Source organism: Python bivittatus, unplaced genomic scaffold, assembly GCF_059951505.1.
Source record: "Python bivittatus isolate LINGU-HERP-01145 unplaced genomic scaffold, Pbiv_v1 ctg000400_np1212, whole genome shotgun sequence".
In the NCBI taxonomy this organism is placed as follows: Eukaryota; Metazoa; Chordata; class Lepidosauria; order Squamata; family Pythonidae; genus Python; species Python bivittatus.
The window spans coordinates 3,975,565-3,995,910 of NW_028277073.1; the positions used below are offsets into that span (position 1 = coordinate 3,975,565).

Below are 20,346 nucleotides of genomic sequence, written 5' to 3' on the forward strand. Positions count from 1 at the left end.
CGGCGGCCTCCCGGCGCGCCTTTCGCCTGGGCGGGGCGGAGAGGAGAGGAGAGGAGAGGTGCGAGCGGAGGCATGGGCGGCTGGCTGCTCCACGGGGTGACGCCGCGCCTGCAGCCCCTGCGCCGGCGAGGCTCTTGGCAGGCGCTGGGGCAGCTCTGCGGGCTGCTGGCCACGTCCCGCCCGCCGTCTCCCCTCGGACTGCCGCGCGCTTCCCTCGCCCCGCCGCCGCCCCTCCTCCGCCGCCGCCACGCGCCGCCCCTCTGCCTCCGCAGCGGCGGCGGGGCGGAGCTCGTTCCTTTCACGCCGGCGTCGGCCCCGAGCAGCCGCTTCTGTCACTGCCTCCGCGGGGAAGAGTCCCAGGAAATGCCCGCAGCGCCGCGCTTCGAGTCCCACAGCGAGGACGACCTGGAGCCCGAGACCCCCATGGAGCCCGAGGCCGCCTCGCACCACGGCGGCCCCAAGAAGAGCAAGGTAGGCGCCAGGCCGGCGGGCCAGCCTCGTGGCGGCGGCCCGGAAAGGAGGGGCCGAAGGCGGGGCAGCGGGCGAGGAAAGGACGCGGCTGCGCGGGGAGCCGAGCGGCCTGCTCGCCGCGCGTCGGCCGGGCCTGGCTCCGGAAGCGGCGGGATGAGGCCGGCCGGCGGGTGCCTTGACGACGGGTCCCGGGCCCTTTCTCGTTGCGGGGATCGGGAGAAAGGGGCTTGCTTTCTTCATCCCCCGCCCGAGGCTTTTTTCCCGGAAAAAAATGGATTTTTTTTCCAGAACGGCGGGTGCACCAAGACGAGGGGCTCGTGTCTTGCTCTTCGTTCTTTCCCTCAAATGTTTTCTGATCACTTCTAACGGCAAGGTTTTGTTTGCCGTCTGTGCGGAGACGGGAGAAGCTTGTTTGAATCCCTGCAAGCTTCTGTTTTAAGTCCTCCACGGTTAAACGTCGAAGTCTCCGTCGTTGAAGAAACTGGGGATAGTAATGATAGAAGCAGAAACGTCTGAAGGCTCAGCTTTGATGAATCCTTTGGTTTGTTCTTTTTTTCCCTCCGTCCTTGTTCTAAAAATAAGAACACGTGGAGGAGTGGAAGGCTCAGAGTGCATGGCTCCTAACCATTTCACCGGTCTTTACTCTTGCCAACTTGTCAGATTGATAGAATTAAGAGATCCAGGGATTCTTAGAATTTCATAGTTTAACTTCAGCATGGAAAACAAAGAAAAAATTGAACAGTATGCATGGTAATAAATGCACCAAATATGATTTTTTGTATGAACTAAGGTATTCATAATACCTTAGTTTAATTCTTATGATAGCAAGAAGAGCTAGTAAAAGGTCATATAAAAATGGATATTACATATATTTCCATTTCTATATATTTCTACTTTTTTTCTGGAAGAAAAGAACAGTTTCAACATTTCCAGAAACTTTATGTCTCTGGCTAATTTTTTTTCCTGTCTGTAATTTTTTTCTCTTGTCTTGAGAGTTGGATTTCAGCTCTTAGAAGCTCCATATTTTAGCCATGCTGCCTGTAGATGACAGGAGTTGGAGTCAAAACATATCAGGAAGCCACTAGGTTTGGGTAGGTGAAAAGGAAGATCAGTTAGGGAGAAGGAAGTATTATTGCCTAATTTAAATATATAGCATTAGGATAATTTCTTGTTTCAAGCCTTAATTTAATATGCATGTTTGGGAATATACTTTAATTATTTTATTTTCAGACTTGGTTACTCATAACACAGTAACATATTACTGAAACATTGATTATTGTTATGATTTAGGCAACAAACAAAAGAATAATTTGAAAAAAATCACTCTCTATTCCATATATTTTTAATAATTGTATTGCAGTTTTTAAAAAGAAATAGAGAAAACAATGTACAGAAGCAAATTAAAATAAGGTTTTTTAATTTAAAACACTTTTTCCTTTTAATCTCTTATGGTGTATGGGTTTTTAAAAAAAATTAATTGTGTTGTTTCTGATTGTTTTTACTACAGGTAGTCCTTGACTTAAGACCATTTGTTCAGTGACTGAAATTCCAATGGTGCTGAACAAAGAGTGGTTATGACTGGTCCTCGGAGTTACAGCTGTCCCAGCAACCATGTGGTCAACTGATCATGATCTGGGAGCTTGGCAACCTGTTTGCACTTAGGACCAGTTGCCAAGCACCCTGCGATCACATGATTACCATTTGCAACCTTCCCGGTTGGCTTCCCTAGAAAGTCAGTGGGGAAGCTGGCAGGGAAGGTCACGAGTCACCAGGAAAAGTCTCCCCTATGCATCCTCCACAGCCCTGCTGCGCTGCCACTTGCCGCTGTGCACCCCCACACACCCTCCCTGATCCATGCTGCACCCTCCCCTACCTACACAGCACCTCTCGTGCACTCCCATGCACCCTCCCAAGCCATGTGGTGCCTCTCGCACACCCTCCCCAAGCCACGCAGCACCTCTTGTGCACCGCTCTACACCTACCTGCACTTTCCCCAACCCACGCAGCACCCCTTGTGCACCCCTGCACCCCCCCCACACCCTCCCTGATCCACGTGATGCCTCTAGCACACCCTCCCCTCTGTGTACCTCCTCACTCCCTCCCCCACCTGGCAGCAGCCACTTACCTACCTGCCGGCCTGGGACTTGCAATTTTCTGCTGACTTCCCCACTGACTTTGCTTGTGAGAAGCCAGCAGGAAGTTACCTCGCCTAATGACCATGGGATGCAGTTAACAGTGACAATCGGGACTGCAGGGATTGCCGTCGCTAATCCTGCCGTCGCTTAGCGACAGAAATTCCAGTACCAATCGTCGTCCAGTTCCAAGGACTACCTGTATATGCTGCCCAGAATTGTTGTTGAGTTGGGCAGCCTTATATATTTCTAAATTAAATAAATACCATAAGATAGGTATATCCAACTAATTAATTAGTTATTAAGTTATAATTCCAAAACAAATACAAGGAAAATAAAAACGAAACCCCTAAAATTAACATACAGGTAGTCCCTGGTTTAAGAACGAATTCCGTTCTTAAGGTCTGTCCTTAAGTCGAATTTGTATGTAAGCCGGAACAGTATTATTGTATAATACTGTATAAGTAGTATTGTGTAATGAACTGAAACCATTGTGTTTTTAACTTGAATCGTGTATTTAACTCAAATTTTGCTACTGTAAGCTCCATTCTTAACTATGGGTCATCTGTAACCCGGGAGTTCTTAACCCCAGGACTACCTGTACTAAATTGATATATATCACCTAAATATATCGCATATTCATTTAATAATTATATCTAATTATGTATTAAAACTGTCTGTTCTTTTAAAATACTGTATTATGAAATCTATGCCAAAAGGAAATGTGTCATTTTTTTTAATTAGTAGAAAAATAGCCTTTTAAAAAATTGATGGGTTACAGATTTCTTAAATCCAGTGTTTCATGTCTTGGGTAATAGTATATTCATTGGATGGAGCACTCCCATTTAATGCATTGAGCAGGCAGTTCTGGGTGACCTGGGCACAGACCAGATACCAGTTGGTCTGGGCATGGATTCAAAGCACCTGTGTCCCAAGCAGATGCGTGTCAGGATAGGGATTGTGGGAACAGGGCAGTGGCCATTGGGGGCAGTAGAGATGAGGGGAAAGATGGGAGAGAGGTGAGAGGGTGCGTTACATATTCCATGCTTGAATTCAACCGTGGTGGTTAAGTGGTAAAGGAAAAGAAGGTGCTGAGAAGATCAAGGCAAGAGTCGCAGGCAGGCCAGTTGGACGTGCCATGCTTGGATTCAGGTTTGCTGGATGAGGTGGCAGCTAAGGAGGCATAAAGGAAGGAAGTGACTGGGAAAGTCAGCACATAGGCCATAAGAAGGAAGAAGGGTGAGGTGTGCCAGCTGTGCCCTGCACATGTGTTAAGATCTCTCTGGGTTTTGTCTCAGCCAAAACCCAGAACAACCACTTTTTGGTTTGGCTAGGTTGTAATCCAGTTCATAGTGTGTTTGTTTCAGGTCCAAAACAAAACACATTTTCCATTTTGTGCACCCCTCACCCCCCAATAATGTAGTAATCTATCTCAGGAACAATTTCTGTTCTGGTCAGTTTCTACTGTATAGAATTGTATTTCTAATGTTGTATAGTAATAAATAATAGGAAAATGGTTTGTGGAGGCTGGAGGAAAGTGTGTGTAATAATCAATATTTTTCCTCAATATATTTGCTTTGCAGAAGGATAAAAAAGATAAATCTGAAAAGCAGAAACTGAAAAAGCATATATCCTTATTAGCAGAGACTGAGTTATTGGATTTGGAGTTGGAGCCACCAAAACCAAAGAAAATGAAAAAAAAGAAAGAAATGGCTGATAAAAATGAAGATACAGTTGCAGAATGCAATACAACATCCCGTATGAGTAATGGGGTAAACCACTCAAAAAAGGAGAATAATTCATGCGTAGACTCACAAACAGAATGTGAAAGTGATCAAGATCCGGTAAGATGATTTATTCTCTGTACTTAATACCTTTTATATGGAATGTTAATACTCTAAAGAGGGAAGGTCAGAAATTTAACCCATAAGTCAGGGCAAAGTGTAATCCTGATGGCTCATTAGTGTAATTCTTATGTGCATTTCAATTCAAATATCAAATATTTTTGAGATTGTAAAAACATGATCTTGTAGACTGGGAGTTTGAATAAACAAGCATAGAATCAAGTTGTATACCTCATTTTCTGAATTGAAATATAGTATGTGAACATTGAGACATACAGCCACTTTCTTATGATGTTCTAATAATATACAGGTAGTCCTTGTTTAGTGACTGTTTGCAGTTATGACGATGAAAAAGTAACTTCACGACCAATCCTCAGATTTACGACTTTCGCAGGTCTGTAAAGCAAAGGAAAGCTGAAGTAAGATTGCAAGCAGTGTTGTGGTTTCATTTAGTGACTGCTTCACTTAATGACCAAGTTGCCAGTCCCAGTTGTTGTCGCTAAATGAGGACAACCTGTACTGCAACAGAACATTTATTTTTTTAATCAATCAATCATATTTATATGCCATCCATCTCACAGAAACATGATTCTGGGCAGCATACAATAAAACCATAAAAAACAATAATTACAAAAATACTCTAAAATTAAAACATAAATATGATTATTATTTTAAAAAACTAAAAAGGGTAGGGAGAGCATAGATTGAGCCACCTCATTAAATCCCCATTTCCATGAGACCCCCAAGTCTATTGACATAACCAAGTTTTAAGGGACTTCCAGAAGGACATCAAGGAAGGGGCCAGTCTCACCTCGGAGTGGATGATGTTCCACAGGGCGGGTGCCACGGCAGAAAATGCCTGTCTCCTGGGTCCTGCCAAAGGTAGTTCCTTAGCAGATGGTGGGCTGGGTGGAAGTAATTGGGAAGAGGTGGTCCTTCAAATAACGTAGCTCCATGCCATGAAAGGCTTTAAAGGTCAAAATCAGCACTTTGAATTGGATCTGGAAGCAAACTGGCAGCCAGTGCATCTTGCAGAGCAGAGGTATAATGTGTGCTGTACTAGGGGCACATATAACTTCCTGTGCTGCTGCATTTTGCACCAGCTGAAGCTTCTGGACTCTTCAGGGGCAGCCTCATGTAGAGTGTATTACAGTAGTCCACCCAGGAGGTGACCAGGGCATGAGTGACCGTGAGCAGAGCCTCCCAACCCAGGAATGGGCGCAACTGACACACAACTTGTGCAAAGGTGTACAAAGGCTCTTCTAGCTACAACTGCCACCTGCTCTTCGTGTGAGTCTAGGAGGACCCCCAAGTTGTGCACCAGGTCTGTCTGGGACAGTACAACCCCATTCAGACCAAAGATGGTATAGTCCCGGAATGATAAGGCCCCAAAACCCAGAGCCACTCAGTCTTACCAGGGTTCAGTTAAAGCCTGTTATTCCCCATCCAGATCCCCACAGCCTTTAGGCACCGGGATAGGACACCAACAGCATCACTTAATTTGCCAGGGGCAGAGATGTATAATTGGGTATTATTGGGTATCATCAGGATACTGAAGGTACCTTACCCCATGCCGATGGATGAGTTCACCCAGCAGCTTCATGTAGATGTTGAATAGGAATGGAGAGAGCACTGAACTCTGCGGCACCCCACAAAGTAGAGGCCACGGGCAGGACCCCCCCCCCCCAATCACCACCGGCTGGTATCAACTCCAGAGAAAGGAGGAGAACCAGCACAATACCCACCCCCAATCCCCGGAGCCGGCCAGAAGGATACCATGGTCAATAGTATCAAAGGCCACTGATAAGTCAAGCAAAGTAAAGATGGATGCACAACCCCCGTCCCACTCCTGACAGAGATCATCCAGAAGTACGACCAATACTGTTTCCATCCCATACCTAGGCCTGAGTCCTGATTGAAAGGGATCCAAATAATCCGCTTCATCCAGGGTCCTCTGAAGCTGCTGCGCAACCACCTTCTCCACCACCTTCCCCAAAAAGGGGAGGTTAGATTTATTACAACTTTGTTTTGTTTCTTTTTGCTGGTATACTTTTATATGATTAACAGTAGTATGTAGAATTAAACAAATAAATGTATGTAAATTATGCATATTAATTATACCCTAATTATAAATGTTTGAAAACAGGAGTGTGGCCGACTACATGCCCTCTTGACTCTTTGCTATCATTGGCTCTCAGAACTCATCTTATTGCCATTATATAAGACATGTCCCCAAAAGGCAAACTGATACTGACAATTGAGATATATGTTATTATATTAAATGTCATTAAGGATCTGCCAGTCTTCCATACTGAGCTCAGTGGACCAGTGATGCAACTTAAAAGGCAGGTTCATGTGTTCATTAAACATAGCAGTAATCAAGTTCCAGAGTTATAAAATAATAGATTTCTGTGTATTAATAACTGAGAACAACCTTTTAAATCCCCAGTGTTCCTTTGTCATATTCCATATGGTGCCTGCTACCATACAAAGTAACATCAGAATACAGTTGTTAGTATTTCTCCTCTATATTTTATAAAAGCACAGCGTATTAATTTTGATTGTGATTTCCTACTCTTTGTATGTACCTCTGATGAGCTGTTTATCTTCAGCGCATTTTGTATTTAGTATTCTTAGTGAGACTATGTTACTTATTTATTTTTATTACTACTTTGTAAGAAAGTTACAAAGAAACAGCGTATAAGAATAATTGCATTTAATTTTTTTTCTCTGGGAATCTTTGAAACTGTGGGTATAGAGTAGAAGCTTTTTTCTTTCAGTTCTTTAAATATTTTTTGGAATTAAAATCTAATACTTTTTGTAACTGCTTTTTATTTTCATTTAAAACAGGAATTAACAGCAGAACAAAAGGAAGGTGCTTTTGCCAATTTTGATATCTCTAAAGCGACCCTTGATCTTCTGAAAGGTATATCCCTTGAATGTTTTTAGTCTGAAATAACTTTTCACTTCTTTTCTGAATCTGGTAGCCTGATGATCTCTACATGAGAGGATTTAATGTTAGCAGCTGAGATTCAGTATAACTGAGATATTCATAAATACATTGATACTGTCTGCAAAAGATTTCAGAAATTTCATCAAAAGCTAATTGAAAATTCAGTGTACAACAATGAAAAGAAATGCTAACTAGGAAATGGAAGAGCCATTTATAATGCTCTTACGTAAATCTGTAAAGCCAACTTTTGTTTACTGTACATTTATGTATAGCTATAAAAAAAGATACCCTAGAAGAGGCACAGAAGAGCAATTCATATATTCAAGGGATGGGAACATCTTTCCTGTATTGTTTGGATACAGAGGTTAGGCACTCATAGCATAGAAGAAGGCTTTATTCTGATGTTGCTATGGTTCTTGCTAAATCCTTCAGAATTCATGAATACATTTCGTGTCCTTTAGAAAAGCTCAAAGATAAAGTTGGGGGATAATAAGTTCTGTGACACACTCAACATTTTGTGTACAGGTAGGCAAACTATATATAGCTTGGTTAAAAATGTTAAGACAGTTAGAATTTCTTGGTGCAAACACCTGAGTAGTACCAAATCCTTTTACAATTGATACCTTACATATTTCTGCAGGGGGGTTGTTTCCACAAATTTCTGATAATTCTAGAATTCAGGGTCATATAATGCAATTGGTTGTAGCCTCAGGACAAAAGAAAGAAAATATGCCATGATCTATGGAATTAGTTGCCTAGGAAAATTTCTAGGACAGCCTTTCTCAATCTCAGCAACTTTAAGATGTGTGGACTTCAACTTCATGTTGGCTGGGGGATTCTGGGAGTTGAAGCCCACATATCTTAGAAGTTGCTGAGTTTGAAACACACTGTTCTAGGAGGATTCAGTTCATAGACCTGTTACTTTTAGGTTGAATGCTGGACTTGGATGTACCCCATGTGACTCAGCATAGCAATCTATAAAGCATTTAATGAAAACACCTCTACAGTATATTTTCTTTTTGTAAGTTTTGGTTTTGTTATAGACAAATTGAGGAGTGGTTGTGATAAGCATATATCTTTCTAGAGAAAACCTAATGGTATTCTTCCACAGCTCGTGGTGTTACCTACTTGTTTCCGGTACAAGTGAAGACTTTCAATCCTATATTTGAAGGCAAAGATGTAGTAGCCCAAGCTCGAACAGGAACAGGGAAAACATTCTCATTTGCAATTCCATTAATTGAAAAACTTGATAGAGATCCACAGGAAAGAAAAAGAGGCCGTGCACCAAAGGTAATGAAGTCACAAGTTATAAACTTGAGTGAGGGATAAAAATGAGTCTTTGGAGCTGTAACAAATACATTAATCACTCATATAATTATACATGAATGGTACGGAGTAATGCTGCTCTCATCATGTGGGCTGCAAACTTATTTGCCTGACATCTTTGTTATGTTTGATGGAATGTGGGGTGATTCAGCTTGCTCTAAGTGCTGTCTGTAGTTGTACAAGATTCTACTAATAATTGTTTGTTTGAAATTAGGTATTAGTTCTTGCTCCAACCAGAGAATTGGCAATGCAAGTTGCCAGAGACTTCAAAGATATTACAAAGAAACTTACTGTGGCTTGTTTTTATGGAGGAACAGCATATAATGGACAGTGTAAGAAAGTACAATTGGATATTTTTTGATGGTGCAACATTTCAATTTAAAAATACCTTCTTTTAAGCTGTCTTTGTTTTTTAAAATGTACATTATATTGGTCCATAATGCTTTTAAAAAGCTATTGTTGTAATGCATCATGTTCATTTGTTGAACTCAGAGAAACGTGATGAAATTGTAACATGGGTTATTTTAATGTGCTATTTGAAATAGCCGGAGAGATATATATCAAATAGTGAAAAAAATCAATTTAATCTCATTCATACTTGAAAGAATGTTTTAATGTGATCACTGGTGCTTAATTTAAAGTAAATGCTCACTGTAGCTTTAGATTCTTGCATTTCTGAAACAAATTGTTTAGAATATATATTAAATAAAACAATAGATGAAAACTGTGGGAACTTGTTTGGAGACGGATAATAGCCCAAATTCATACTAAGTAATGCTGACAGATTTCAGAATATTGGCTTTATAATAATCCTTAAGAGTTAAGTTTAATATATAAAATGTTAAAATTCCTTCCAGTGGATCTAATTAGAAATGGCATTGACATCCTGGTTGGGACTCCTGGTCGAATAAAAGATCACCTTCAAAATAACAAATTGGACATTTCTAAACTGAAGCATGTTGTCCTGGATGAAGTTGATCAGATGTTGGACATGGGATTTGCTGAACAAGTAGAAGAAATCTTAGTGAATTCTTATAAGAAAGGTAAGTATGTTGTCTGTGTATCTGTTCTGTTCTGGGATCTTCTGTATCTGGGTCTTAATGCTCAGAGAATATGTAAGGGATAAAGTACTTGTCTAAGAAAACCAGTTGGTCCATTCAGTCACTGATTCTTTGTTAAAGAATCATATGTTAAATTTAATTTGGGACCAGTTGTAATGTGTAATAGGGCCTGAATATAAAGAAATGGAATATATTTAAAAACCTGTATCAAAATACCTGGCTTTGTAAACTGCTAGTGAAGAATAGTGAGATCCTGAAAAGCTACTACATGGGATACAGGTGGTCTTCAGTTAATGACAGCAACTGGGACCAAAATTTCCATCACTAAGGGACACGGTCGTAAAGTGCGACATCACGTTGCCATGTTGCTTAGTGACAGCAGTTCCGGCACTTTCTGGTTGCTGTCATTAAGCAAATCCTGCACCATCGTTAAGTGAGGCTGCCACGTTGCTATTTGCAACCTTTCTACCAGCTTCCCCATTGACTTTGCTTGTAGGAAGCCAACAAAGAAGGTCACAAATGGTGACCACATGACTGTGGGATGCTGTGACAGCTGGAACTTCAAGGACAGGTCATAAGTACCACTTGTTCAGGGCCATTACAAGTTTAAACAGTCACTGAATGAGTGGTCATTAAGTGAGGACCACTTGTATTCTAAAAGCATTTCAGGAATTATTTTCAATCATAATTGCTTCCATTATTTATTTTCTTGCTGGCCCACTTTGGAACTGTTTGGCAGTAATTACAGCACCCAAATAATAATCAGTTTCCCCTTTGTTCTGACATGTGTTCTTTTGCTGATTGTATTTTACATAGCTATTATTAGAGATGTACAAAACGTTATGAATTCAAATCATTGAATGCTATTTTGCTCATTTGGGGAATGTTTCAAACCTGAAATCTGTTTTGATCTTCAAATAGGATGCTGCAAACTCAAAGCAGGGTAATCAGATTCAAAAGATGTTGTATATTTCCAGATATTATGATATAACATGTTCTTGCTTGCTCTTTTATTATGGAAATATTTGATTGTTTTAAGTTTGTAAGACATGTATTATTTCTTTGTTTAAGACTCTGAAGATAATCCGCAGACACTCTTGTTTTCTGCAACTTGCCCTCAGTGGGTTTACAAGGTAGCAAAGAAATACATGAAATCCAAATATGAGCAAATTGATCTTATTGGAAAGAAGACTAAAAAAACTGCCACGACCGTAGAGGTAAATTAACTTTTTATAATAGCACAAGATTATGGTGCTATTGGTGCTTCTGGTAACCACATCTTGACCCCAGTCATGAACATGTACTCATTACACCCTTTCCCAAGGGTGTCTGCGGGGTGTGGTCAAAAAAGTCAAGATGGCAGGCATAACTGTGCAATTGAAATTTCACCTTTTTTATGTCTGTCGCCCCCACCCTTTTCTGTTCTTTAATTGCTAATTGACATGGCTTTGCATTGACAGCACTTGGCCATTGAATGTCATTGGTCCCAAAGAGCTGCAGTGATTGGAGATGTTATTCAAGTCTACAGTGGAAGTCATGGACGAACCATAATATTTTGTGAGACAAAAAAAGAAGCAACTGAACTGGCTCTTAATGCCTCAATAAAACAGGTACGGTGACACAAAAATATGAAAAAGAAATTTAAGTTGATCACTAGGTCACCAGAGAGTGATTAACAACTTACTCATGTGTGGGATATTCTTGAAAGCGATTTGTTTCAAAATGCTTTCAAATTCACAAACTGGTTGATCTTCTCTTTTTCTTTTTTAAGCTTTTATTATAAGATTACTTATGATCCATGACTGCAATGCCTCTTGATCTCTCAGAGTTTCTGAACACAATTTACCTTGCTTATCTGACATTCTTTACTTTCTGCTGTTCAGTGAGAGTTGATCTTTTCTGTGCTTGATTTCTCTCCCTTGAAATGTTGCCTTTTTTCCAAAGAATAGTTTTAATACCAATCCCAATTTGCATTTATAAATAGCTTTTGTTCAGTTTGTGACATTATATATTTGGATACAAAATCTTATGTATATGGTTCAAGTAAAATGAGATTTGTGGCAGATGTCCATATTGTATTTATTTCCCCTTTCTTTTAATATACACCAGTTGTTCTTTGATAATGTTTCTGACCATATTGGCACTTACCGATTTCCAAAATGACTTACATGTTTTGCAAGGGGGGGGGAATCTCATTGAGTGGATGTCCAGCTGTTGTATGGTATTCTGGGGTGCCAGCCATAGACATTTGGAGTAAAATTGTTTGCACATGAAATTTGGGAGATAATGGTGGGGATCAAGAAAGAGGCGGACTTGACAGCCAGGAATTGGGTGCAGATTGGCTGTGGTCTGTCACTGTTAGCAGTAATAGAGGAGGGATGGAGTAGGTAAGGCATAAGCAGGTATCCTTCAAAAGGAGACCAGAACAAGAGAAAAGGAAACTTAGCTCTGGAATGAATAACATCATGGAGATTAGCTGACGGAATATACGGAGACTTCTGGGGAGACTTTTCTAGTTCAAAATGTGGGGTTGCGATGTTACCTGCAGCGTTTCTGTCTTGAAGCAGTTTAGTGTTAAAATACTTTGTACCTCTTATACAGACTATCAAGTGGAGAATTTGACATTTAAATTGAATTGGGGGAAATCACTCCTATTAATGTGGGTGGTTCTCCCTCTGATTTCTTTCTTGTTTTATGTATGTAGGATGCACAGTCTTTACATGGCGATATTCCACAAAAGCAGAGAGAGGTCACATTGAAAGGCTTTCGTAATGGATCGTTTGAAGTTCTGGTTGCAACTAACGTAGCTGCTCGTGGTTTAGATATTCCAGAAGTAGATCTAGTAATACAGAGTTCACCACCAAAGGTACAATACTAGTTTTGGGCAGAGGGAAAAGTTATGTGTACAGAAACATACTGCTTAATGTAGCTTACTTACAGTGACCAGAAAACATTTTTAAAGCTTGCTGCAAAGAGGACTTAAGATCCTTATGTGAGTTGCTTTTTCTTTTCTGCTGGAAAACACAGTACAGTTGAAGTGAGAAAGCTGGAAAATTATTTTTATTTCTTCAAAGGCAGAACATTTATTCTGTCTCTTACAATGCTGCTAAAATTTGCTATCCTGTCTATCAGCATGTTGGGGAATGGGGGTGGAGCAAATTCCAGATATTTTACAAGGTTTTCATTATTGTTATTAAATCAATATTACTGTATGCATATCCATGAATACTTAGTAATTCTTCATGAATTCTACTTGTAATGGTGTAAGTTTACTCAAATATCATCTTGCTGTTCAAGAGGTTTCTAAACAGATCTTTCTTTTGAACCGATTCTAACATTGTTAAAAAGTTGAATTTTCACCATATATGACATACAGTGGTGGCATAAATAATTTCCTGTTGAGGCAATTCATAGCGTACACAGATATCTTCACCTCGTTTTTCTGCTGTTGTTAAAAACACTATTTTAAAGAGTGTACCATTCATTATAGTTAATAAATAGTAAATGAAATGTTGGCTTCTCTGTAACATGTGTAACTATATCTTATGAATATTCTTTGTAAAGGATGTAGAGTCTTACATTCACCGCTCTGGACGCACAGGCCGAGCTGGACGAACTGGGGTTTGTATCTGTTTCTATCAACGCAAGGAGGATTATCAGCTGAAACAAGTAGAACAAAAAGCGGTAATTATTTCTAGATTTCTTAATGGAATTTGTGACATCTGTGTGTGCTGTGATTTTTAAAAAGCCATATAGTTTTTTAAAGTGCTTTTTACAATTTTGACTAAAATGTTAGGACTAGTTATCTGACCAACCTTTGTCAGTGAAACAGTGTGCTTTCTACTTTTAGGGCATTACATTTAAACGTGTAGGTGTTCCTACAGCAACAGACATAATTAAAGCCTCCAGTAAAGATGCAATCAGGTATGTTAATTCTAAATATAAAGTAAAAATTAGTATCTGAAGTGACATAAGCAGCTTTATGACAGAAGCACCACTCATTTTTTATGTGTGTTGTGTTATATGCACACCCAAAGAGGCGGAGCTTGCACCACCACTGCTTACTAAAGCAGTGAGATACGGCAGATGCCACTACCATTATGCATTAGTTTCTGTTTGAACATTTCATAAGCATACAAATAATTCATTCTTCGTTTCAGTGGTTGTGTAAATACTAATTCTTCAAAGTTTTTATTCAGATCTTTGGATTCTGTACCTCCATCTGCCGTTGACTACTTCAGACAATCTGCTGAACGGCTGATAGAAGAAAAGGGGGCCGTGGAAGCTCTGGCTGCAGCCCTGGCTCATATTTCAGGAGCTACGTCCATTGAACAGCGTTCTTTACTCAACTCTGATGCGGTAATAAATAAAGGGCTCACAGAGTTTAGTGGTTATTTAAGCACATCCTGATTTTCCTAATGTGGCATGTATAATGACCTAAGGAATATTTTTTTAAAATTTATGCATTATATATTTGCATATTAGTATGTTTTCAAAAAGGCCTGTACAGGTATAGTTTTTAATTACAATTAAGAAATCATAAACAGTTGCTCCTGTGACAGTGATTTTTCCCCCTTCCCCCTGGTGCTCATTAACATATAGATCAATACCAATACCATTCAGGATTTGGCTGGCTAGCCTTGCCTGGGTATAGGGGCTTACTTAGTACATGGTTGGGAAACTGTAGAGAGTAAAGAAGATGACCTTGATGGCAATAGGCAAGATGCTACCAGGGCATGGATTATTCTAATCTATCCAAGTACAGCTGTAGCTGGTAAATTGGTGTAAAGTAGTAAAAAGCATTGTGTCTCCAAAGTTAAAGAAATATTCCTGGAATTATTTAATATTTCCTACACTGAAGGCACTTAGACCCATTTGGGCATTACTGGGTAAAAAATTCAAATTTAAGCTTAGCTCTCAAGCAAAATTGACTGAAATTATTCTTATTTTTAAAAAGTCAGGAAAAAATCTTTCTTTTCAAAACATGGGTGGAAAACAGGATAGTTAATCAGTTAATTATTGATACTTGAAAAACTTTTTAAAAATTACAAAGGAATGTGCCAAAAACAGTTTGAATGGCAATATATTCAGTTAAAACTTTGTATGTTCCTTGTTTGGTCCAGTGGCATTCCCTGCCTCTGAAACCCCTGTGATTTTGAATGTATTTCTTTTTTTTTTTTAATAAATTTTTTATTCTTAAAAAACAATCTTATCAAACATCGAGCAGCGAGTCAAAACGGGTTACAAATACAAATGTGCATAATCATATTATCATATTGCCAATATATCCAAATACATATGTATCATCAATAAAAGTAAAACATCACATATTATCTAATTAAACTCCTTAACTTTTTCTGTTACTCTTTTTCATATTTACTCTCTAGCCAGGCATAAAATACCTGCCATATTTTATAATATTCAGTATCTTCCTTATCTCTAATCTCCAGTGTCAACCTATTCATTTCTAATATCTTCCTTATTATATTTTCATCATTCAGTATCTTTTCCCCTTTCCAATTCTGAGCAAATGCAATTCTAGCTGCAGTCAAAACATGGATGATTAAATATATATCTTCTTTACTATAATTTTCTGGTATCATTCCTAATAGGAATATCTCTCGCTTCATTTCTATGTATTTGAAGTGTCATTCTTTCTAGCCATTCACGTATTTTCATCCAATATTTTTTAGCTTCTGAGCAAGTCCACCACATATGGTAATAGGATCCTAATTCTTGATGACACTTCCAACATTTAGTAGATTTATTCTTAAATATCTTTGCTAATCTTGAAGGGGGAAAATGCCATCTATAGAACATTTTATAAAGATTCTCTTTGTATGCTGTGGACATTGTCAAAGTATAGTTTTTCTCCCATAAATTCTCCCATTTTTCCAAATCTATTGAGTGTCCAAAATTCTTTGCCCATGCAATCATAGTTGATTTTGAATGTATTTCAAAGGGATTTGGGGAGATTATAAAATTAAATATGAATATTATATAAGAAATTTGGAATTAAGAATTCGAGTTTCCTATATTACAAATCAATAGCTTCAGGTCTCAAGAAATGTTAAATGTGTTTCATGAAGTAAAACTAATGTAAATTAAAAATAGTTGGCTATTATCATTATGCTGTTGATAAAGTAAATTCAAAGGTACATTAGTACATTTCTTTTGGTCATGTCCACACGTGGTGCCTTTCTGGCTGGTTATTATAATGTCTGGCCTGCTATTAATTTTTAGTTTTTCCTCCCCTTGAATGTTGTTTAGCATGATGGGTGAACTCAACCAAGTTGTGTTGAAGGAAAAAAGATTTCGCAGGTATCGACTGAACAATGGTTTAGCAGATCTCTCAAAATCATTTAATAATAGCTTCAGTAATTTGTCTGTGTATACTAATAATCATACTGTTTATTATAAATGTATATAACCATTTTTTTAAAACACAGGGTTATGTGACCATGATACTTCAGTGCTCAGTACAGATGCATGCCACTGGTTATGCTTGGCGGGGTCTGAAAGAACAACTGGGTGAGGACATTGACAACAAAATATCCAGAATGTGTTTTCTCAAAGGAAAAATGGTAAGAAACTTTTTTTCTGTCCTATACAGGTTATAGGTGTTACCTGAGAATTTTCTTCTAGTAATTGCTTTCTTTCATGCCTAATCTGGTAATGAGCAAAGCAGAAGTCCGACACATAGTATTGGTAAGGTATTGGGGAGGATTTTTATAGCTAGATAATGTTATCCAAAAGACAGCTTTGGACTTAAATGGAGAAAACCAGGATTTGAATGGTTATAATTTATGAATGAGTTCCAGTTCATCATTCCTGTGTTTCAACCATTATAAATAGGACTATTGAATAAATACAGGTAGTGCTCGACTAACCTATTGTTTGAAACTTGTATAGTAATGCATGTATCCTGTTCTCCAGAGAGTTTTGAATTTCTTCAATGACACACTTTCTCTGCCTCTTTCCTGTGTTTAGGGCGTATGTTTTGATATTCCAGTAGCTGAACTAAATAAAATAAAGGTAAGATTTTAGTACATAGCGGTTTGTTCTGTGAATCTCTCTTGAGTAGCTCATGCCATTGGATAATTGCCCTTCAGCTGTCATTCATACCCTGATGATCTTAAATATATTTGCTTGTATGCTTGTTTCACATTGCACCTATTGCAAGAGGCTTCATGGAATGCCAGAGTAAACTTAAGTATGTACAGGTAGTCCTTGCGTAATGACCCTGATTGGGACTGGAATTTCCATCACTAAGCAATGTGGTCGTTAGGTGAAACATCACGTGACCACACCACTTAGTGATGGCAGTTTTGGTAGTTCTGGTTGCAGTCATTAGGCCAGGACCATTTTGTCATTAGGCCAGGATCTCACACTTCTCCTGCCCTGTGTTGCTGGTGATTGTACATTATTTTTTAAAGAATGGATTGTTTCTGATTCAAGGTTAAACAAGTTGTCTTTTCCTATTATTGTTTTATAAGGGTGCTTCCAACTTTTGAAAGCAACCTTCATTTACTGTGAGCCTGCTTTTTCAGTGTTATGTTAAATACCAAGTGTTGAAATGCTTTGAAAACATTGTTCTAAAAGATGGCATGACCTGTAAACTACTCTTGAACTCAGGTACAAGAAGCAGTTAATTATAATTCATGTGTATCTCTTCTTCTGCGAAGCTTAAGCATTTTTTTGTGTTGAGTAGCAAATGTTGGTCAACATGCATGTTTGTTAGTTCTGCTCTTCCTATAGAATAATGAAAAGGTTTTTTTTTTTTAAATTAGGAAACATGGCAAGATACAAGACGCTGGCAGCTTTCTGTAGCAACTGAATTGCCTGAGCTTGAAGATTCACCACGTGAGGGAGGCCGAAATTCAGGCTCAGAATTCAGGAATGGAAGACGAAGTGGTGGTTTCAACAGGCATGACCGATTCAGAAACAGGGGCCAAAAACGAAGCTTTAACCAAGCTTTTTGATAATTTGTTAATATATCTAAATGGGACTGAATCTCTTGTTTTATCAGAAGTAAAATTAATTTACACTTTATTAGCCTGATAATTTATGTTTTACTTACTAGCCTGGATGTGTCTCATTCAGTTTTGGCTGTAAAAATTCAGGTTGAAAAGATTATTTAAGGATAAGGACTACTGTACTATCACAATTAGTTGTAGTCCCCCCAGCATCTTGGGGATGAGTCAACCTCTAGCCTTTGGAGGCTGGTAGGCTCAGTAGAAATTTTGAGAATATATTGAAGATGCTCCCTGTGGCTTCTCTTCCCTCCCCCCACCCTCTGATGATCTGTAATATTCCTGTTTACCTTTTTCCAGACAAGTGAGAATTTCAAACAAAACAATGATCTATAGTCATCCATCATTCTTACTTTCTAAGAAAGCTTTTGAGGACCATTTCATATACAGAGGTATTCTTAGAATTTGAGCTTTGCTCAATCAGTTGGCTTCCTTTTTAAAAATACTATTATTTAATTAAATCAGAGCTATGAGCCTGGCAGGTACCTTTAACTCCAAGGACATATGTGGCAGAAGTAGGACAAAAGGCAATTTAAATATAATTCCAAAGACATTTTTACCCCATGAAGCTGACCAGGTTGTCAAAAAGCCACATATCTGGAAGAGTGCGATCAACCTTTTTTTTTGTATATGCCCTAACATGGAGGAGGGAGACACCCAGTATTAAACTTAAATTGAAAGACATTTTAAATCGAAATCATTAATTGCAGAAGTTGAGGTTAGCTTACATTGTTCATTAAAGAAACTATAGCACCACTATTTTTACTTTTTCTATAATACATTCCTTTATTTGTATAAGTAAATATTGGCTATTATGTTAGGCTTTTTTGAGGTGTTATTTAAAAAATTAAATAGAATTTGTATTTTATTTGGGAATCCTGCATATCTTTTTCTGGTTCATTGTGTGTAGCATGTTGCTCAGAGATCCCAATCCCTGGCTTATGTGATACCCCTCAAAAGCTTTTGATGATACTGTTCCCCATTAAAAAAACAGACAGGAAGTGCTGGTCTAATTTCAAATAATTAGAATTCCCTCTACGTAAAATGCTGAGCAAAAGTAGATTCCTGGGTGATTTGCTTAAAAAAGTATAATTTTTAATATTGCCTATAGTGTAAAGACAGTAATAGAATGAGTCCTTTCTTGCCCATAATAGTACTGCTGAAATGAAGAAAGTCTAGGGGTAACTGCCCAGGTAATGGATTGGGGATAAGTGGCTGTGAACTTTATTTCTGCTCACATCTGTGGGCGCAATTCCTTTTAGTTACTGAGCCATTGAGGTTTAGTATAAAAATGAACTAGATCTTGCAAGCCTGGAGTTGACTACTTACAGTTTAAAGTAGTAGGGTTTTAAGGTCAATCCCTATAAATCATAAATGTTTGTGTCTTTATGTTTCTCTACCCCTCAGATTGTTTTACAAAGCTTTAAAAAAAAAACATTTCCAGCACGTGTCCTGGATACATTACAATTGGAATAGGTCTGTGGTCATCATGACATACATGGAATGCTAAGCCACCCCTATTTCGGCAACCCCGATATAGACATGAATATAATCAAGGTAGAGGCCTAGGGTAGCCCACTATCACCTAGGCAAGCTTGGGAAAGCAGGCTTGTGCAAGGAGGTGGACAGTATCTGTGCATTGTCCCAGTCACCCAAAGCACCCACAAGCTCTCTTTAGAAGTTTACCCATAAGCAAAGTTTTGAGTAACCTACAGAGATGAAGCTGAAATTATAATAATAAACTAGTGATGCATTAGAAAACCAAAAGCACACGAAGATACATACAATATGTGGGGTGCAAAAATCCAGTTACCAACCCTTTTAAATATGCTAAATATTCAAAATGGCTGAGGAATGCATGTAATATACTGACATTAAAAAAGCAACACACTTCTGGGAAAGCTAACATGATTCTGAGTGAGGAAAAAGTTGGACAATTAAATTCAATCGTGAATTTAATTTTAAAATCATGAAAACTCAAATGGGGAGAGTCTGTGTCTGCCTGCTTTCTCTGTAGAATTACAGTTCCCAGGGTTCTTCAGGAAGGGGTAGAAGTGATTTTTAAAATAACCCGATCTGTGTAAATGGAAGCACCTTACCTGATTTGAAAAAGCTAGAGTTGGAGCAGATTGATACCCGGATGGAAGACCACAAAGAAATCCTAGGGCTACACGTTAGTGGGGAAGTCGAAAAAGTCGAAGCAATGGCAAAACCCTTTTCCGTATTGGTGTCAGGAAAACTACATGCGCGACCATATCCCTGGAAGCCGTGACTGGAAGGAGCTTGGTAGCCTTCTAGATGCGACCCCTGAACGTAGGTGGCTTAGCAACGGCTTTCACAGATTCCTAGGTTGCCCAGCGACCGTTGCCACAAGCAACGGCCCACTCTTCCCACCGCCACGCCGCTGCCAAGCCTCCATTTTGAATGAGGGAACACCGCGGTGGAGCGAATGCGCGTTTCTGCCCGCGCATGCGGAGTACCCGCGGGAGCAGTGGGGCAGGGGGCCGGCGACGCCAGCCGAGTTAG

The 20,346-nt window shown here is 39.1% G+C and overlaps 1 protein-coding gene and 1 long non-coding RNA gene across 2 annotated transcripts; one reads left to right on the forward strand and one right to left on the reverse strand.

Annotated features, from left to right (window-relative positions):
* Positions 1–14: 14 nt before the first annotated feature.
* Positions 15–17,839, forward strand: DDX21 (DExD-box helicase 21). Its single transcript, XM_088144322.1, has 15 exons — positions 15–471; positions 4,187–4,447; positions 7,298–7,373; positions 8,512–8,690; positions 8,941–9,058; positions 9,584–9,769; positions 10,859–11,004; positions 11,248–11,397; positions 12,492–12,653; positions 13,352–13,471; positions 13,638–13,711; positions 13,987–14,146; positions 16,237–16,371; positions 16,778–16,822; positions 17,578–17,839. The coding sequence occupies exons 1-15, from the start codon at positions 73–75 to the stop codon at positions 17,767–17,769; spliced, it is 2,403 nt and encodes an 800-aa protein (XP_088000448.1). The 5' UTR covers positions 15–72; the 3' UTR covers positions 17,770–17,839.
* Positions 4,264–20,271, reverse strand: LOC148215174 (uncharacterized). Its single transcript, XR_015796714.1, has 2 exons — positions 19,920–20,271; positions 4,264–4,843 (listed from the first exon to the last, which is right to left on the reverse strand). It is a non-coding gene; the product is annotated as an uncharacterized LOC148215174 (long non-coding RNA).
* Between the last annotated feature and the right edge of the window lie 75 nt (positions 20,272–20,346).